At 37.9% G+C, this 4,361-nt stretch overlaps 1 protein-coding gene across 1 annotated transcript; it reads left to right on the forward strand.

Annotated features, from left to right (window-relative positions):
• Nucleotides 1–999: 999 nt before the first annotated feature.
• LOC111395637 lies at nucleotides 1,000–3,606 on the forward strand. Its single transcript, XM_023021724.1, has 2 exons — nucleotides 1,000–1,052; nucleotides 1,568–3,606. The coding sequence occupies exon 2, from the start codon at nucleotides 1,838–1,840 to the stop codon at nucleotides 3,314–3,316; it is 1,479 nt and encodes a 492-aa protein (XP_022877492.1). The 5' UTR covers nucleotides 1,000–1,052; nucleotides 1,568–1,837; the 3' UTR covers nucleotides 3,317–3,606.
• The last annotated feature ends 755 nt before the right edge of the window (nucleotides 3,607–4,361 follow it).

Below are 4,361 nucleotides of genomic sequence, written 5' to 3' on the forward strand. Positions count from 1 at the left end.
AAAATAAAGATAAAATGTCGAAAAAAAAGAAAGAAAATGTTGGGAATGATTGTAACTATGTCAATAAGTTAGGGTCCAAAGGCACAAATATCTTGATTAAAGTAAAACAAAATGTTTTCCTTGTGGCTGTGAGTAGGGTTGGGCAAATCTCCCGAACTGAACCAGAACCAAATCGAACTGAATTCGACGGTTCTTGTCAAATTAAATACCCAAACAGATATCTGAATTGAGAACCGACGGGTACGGTTCGGTTCTCGGTTCTACACGAAGAACCGAATCTTTCTAATTTTTTTTTTATATTGAGTAAATCAAATTATTTTAATTTTAATTTTTTCTAAACAAATTAACGATTTCTAAATCCAAATTTTTGGCCCAATAATTTGTTTCATTTCTAATTTTTTAATTTTTGGCCCAATTACTCATTTTATTGTTTCGTTTCTTAGTCAAACAAGATCAAATCTACTAAATAACCCTAAACACCTACACTAAAGTGCATAACGTTGTCTCGACTCTCGCACTCACTCTCGCAGTCTCGCTAATATTCCAAAACCTATACAATCGTCGGCCGACACTGTGACCTCCGATCGAAACTATGACATCCGCCGACTGAAACTTTGATCGTAACGATCATTTGAACAAGGTAGTTTACTAGTCTCTCACATTTCAAAATCATTGAATGTATCATTAGTTGTATTTATATAATGTTGTTATAAATGTTAAAAAATTTAATTATAGTACAGAACCGAACGGAACCGAACCGAACCAAACTGAACCGAACGGAATCGAACCCGAACGATTTCATAATTATATTTGGATCTGACGGTTCCATTTACTAGATACAAGAAAAGTTTGGTTCGGTTCGATTCGACGCCTAGCTGTGAGGTCTCATTCGTCATTCTCTTCCTGCTTACTTTAAAATCGAATCGAACCGACCCACGCCCACCTTCTACTAGCTGTGAGGTCTCATTCGTCATTCTCTTCCTGCTAAAACCCTAAATTGTACAGACGTAAACAAAATAGCAACTCGTCAGACGCTTGCTGCTCTTTAATCTGTAAGTTCCCTATTCTCCTTTAACAACATCAATCCACAATTTTATGAGTTAACCGTAAATTAGAACACCGACTAAATGCCTAACGTGCCCGTGTTGGTCGGTAGTCAAGATTTCTAGCAATCAGGGTCCTTCTGGGCTTTTTCTTTCTGTTTATTCTCTTTTTTGTTTAACTGGTTTATGGGAATCAACACTGTAGTTCAACTTTGGGAATGTATTTGGAATTGCTCGTTTAGCGTTCAAGAATTCATTTTCCCTGCTTGTGGATTACTCTGCTCAATAAAACAATCTACGAAGTGAAGGAAATAGAAGTTAATTTAGTGGCATATATAATGTGGGTTATTTTGAACAGAGTTTATTGGGCTTACTGTGTTTATGTATAATTTGATGCGAGTATGTTTAATTGAGCTTATTATTACTGGCGTGTTTAATTCGAGTTCTGTTAATCATATAAATTATTAATTGTTGTTTGTTATGGACATTTTAGTTGAAGTGAGTTTGCTCTTTTTGACATGTAGGAAGTTATGGAGAGATATTTTAAACGAAAATCTCCATTCTCTATTGAAGAAAATGATGATGTAGAGAAATCGAGGAAAGATATAATTAGAGGAGCACGCGTGCAAGCAGGTGCTCAGACTCTTTTGAGTGTATCAGTTGATTGTGTTTGATTTCTCACACGACAAGGACTTGTATTCGATGATGATGAATTTGCAGTTTCAGAAGATCAACGTGATTTTATTCAACTTTTGTGGTGGCTAGCCAACAAAAGTGCTGAGATTAAGGCTATTATGAAAAATGCTCCAGAGAATCTCGTTTTAATAGCACGTGATATTCAAAATGATATTGCAAGTGTTGCTGCTGTTGAAATGCTGAGTGTTATTATTGAAGATATTAGTGATGCCTTATTCTCAATTCTACTTGATAAGTCTTCTGATGTCTCACAAGAGGAGCAAATGTCTATTGTGTTGCGTTATGTGAACAACACTGGAGATGTAGTCGAACATTTTATTGGTATTGAACACGTTTCTAGTGCCACATCTTTCTCACTTAAGGCGGTTATAGATAAATTATTCTGTAAATACGGGTTGAGTATTTCTAGATTGAGAGGACAAGGTTATGAGGTGGCTAGCGATATTCAAGGTGAGTTTAATGGTCTCAAAGAACTTATTTTGAAAGAGAATCCGTGTGCTTTTTACATTCATTGCTTTGCTCATCGACTTGAACAAGCTCTTGCACATGTTGCAAAGAATCACAAGGAGATTGGATCACTATTCAGTTTGGTTTCTAGGATGGTGAATACTGTTGGAGTATTGTCTAATCGTTGTGATCTTCTCAGAGAGAAACAAGCAGCCATAATTTCAAATGCACTTGAGAACAGTGAGATTTCAAATGGACAAAGTTTCGATCAACATAGTACTGTTAATTCTCCTCATGATGCACATTGGGGATCACACTATGGTACTTTGACCACTTTGATTACCATGTTCTCGCCCATACTTGATGTCCTTGAAATGATTGTTGATGTTGAATCATATCCTAATCAAAGATCTTGGGCAAATTATTTATTAGATTGGATGCAATCATTTGACTTTGCATTTAGTCTACATCTCATGAGAACTATTTTAGGAATTTCCAATGAATTGTCAAAGGCATTACAAAAGAAAGATGAAGATATTGTAAATGCCATAAATTTAGTGAAAGTATGTAAACAACAACTCCAATTGATTAGGGAGAATGGGTGGGATTCTCTTTTGGAACAAGTACGTTCTTTTTGTCAAAAGCACTATATTGATGCTCTGAACATGGATGGTACCTTTACGTATAAAGGTCGCCCAAGGCGGAATATTGAAGAAATGACAAATTTGCATTACTTCCGTGAGGGTTTATTCTATAATGTCATTGATATGCAACTTCAAGAGTTGAATGATCGATTCACCGAGGTAAATAATGAGCTTCTTCTTTGTGTAGCATGCTTATGCCCCAATGATTCATTCTCGTTTTTTGATAAGGAAAAGTTAGTTCGCCTTGCTCAGTATTATCCAAACGACTTTTCAACAACAGAGTTTATGAAACTTGATGATCAACTTGAAGCTTATATCACCGATATTCGCTCTAGCAAAGAGTTCAAAGAATTACGGGGCCTTGGTAATCTTTCAAAGAAGTTGAATGCAACTAAGAAAAATGAAGTGTATCCATTAGTTTACAAGAAAATGATTAGGCACACATTCAGTAGACAATTCAAGAAAAGTGAACAGCAGGGAACATGAGTTGGCAAGGACGCATTGAAATCCTGTAAGATTCTATTGCTTTCATTATGTATTCGAGATCGGTTAGATTGGTATTTGAAGAAAGTTGTTAAAACAGTAAAGTAGAAAAACACTAGCAGCAGAGTCGCATCGGTAGAAAGCATTCATTCTTCAGTCCATATTTACATTTCTCAAATGACTTCAATGGGTACGCACAAGAAATAGGCCGATGGTGTTTAAGGTCTTCCTGCTCTTGCAGAAATTAAGAAAGAGAAGTGGCAAGGTTTTCATACATCCAAAATGGACTTATAGGGGATTGTTAGGCAATTTTTTGTTGTCAAACGACCTCCCCGGGCAATGATGTAACCTCGGTTGTTTATTATCAATCGGCCTCGGCCTAATGATTGATTAGTACGTCGACACAATTAACGAGATAACACAATCCACTTTGTTATGGACCGTTCGAAGTAACCTATTTTATTGTGTTACTCACGGTTCCAGCACCATTCCTTGGAAGGCTATGTGTTGAGGCCCAATTATTTGAGTCGAGCCTTGATCCACCACTTAGCCCTAATTGTAACTTACCTTGTTTGGACAATACCCTTGGCATATATTGCTCTCAATCTCTCGGCCTCCATTTTAGAGTGAAAACCCCTCTTTGTGAGTCTCTCCCTCTCGGCCGTTCCTTCCTCCCTCTCTGTGACCTTTGTGGTTGATATATTGTGGGTATTTTTCTTGGCCTTCTCCTTCCTATATCCATAGCAACCGGACCTTGGTGGTACAAGGTGATATTGGAGTTGTCTCAAGAATGGTGTCGATGTTTTGAGTAAACTGAGCCCGGTTTTTGGATTGCTTGGCTGTGGAATTCGGTCCTACAGGTGGTATCAGAGCTAGTTGAAGCTTTCTCGGCCTGAAATTTGTCAAAAACCGGCGGCAAATCGCTTTTTGGGGTTGAGGACCGCGGCTGCAATCTTGATTTCCGGCCAATCCAGCCACTTTCCGGCGAAACCGAACCCATATCTAGGTTCAGCAGGCTGAGGCGCTCCCTCGGCTGTGGCGCGTGGCG

This window comes from Olea europaea, chromosome 6 (assembly GCF_002742605.1).
Source record: "Olea europaea var. sylvestris chromosome 6, O_europaea_v1, whole genome shotgun sequence".
NCBI lineage: Eukaryota > Viridiplantae > Streptophyta > Magnoliopsida > Lamiales > Oleaceae > Olea > Olea europaea.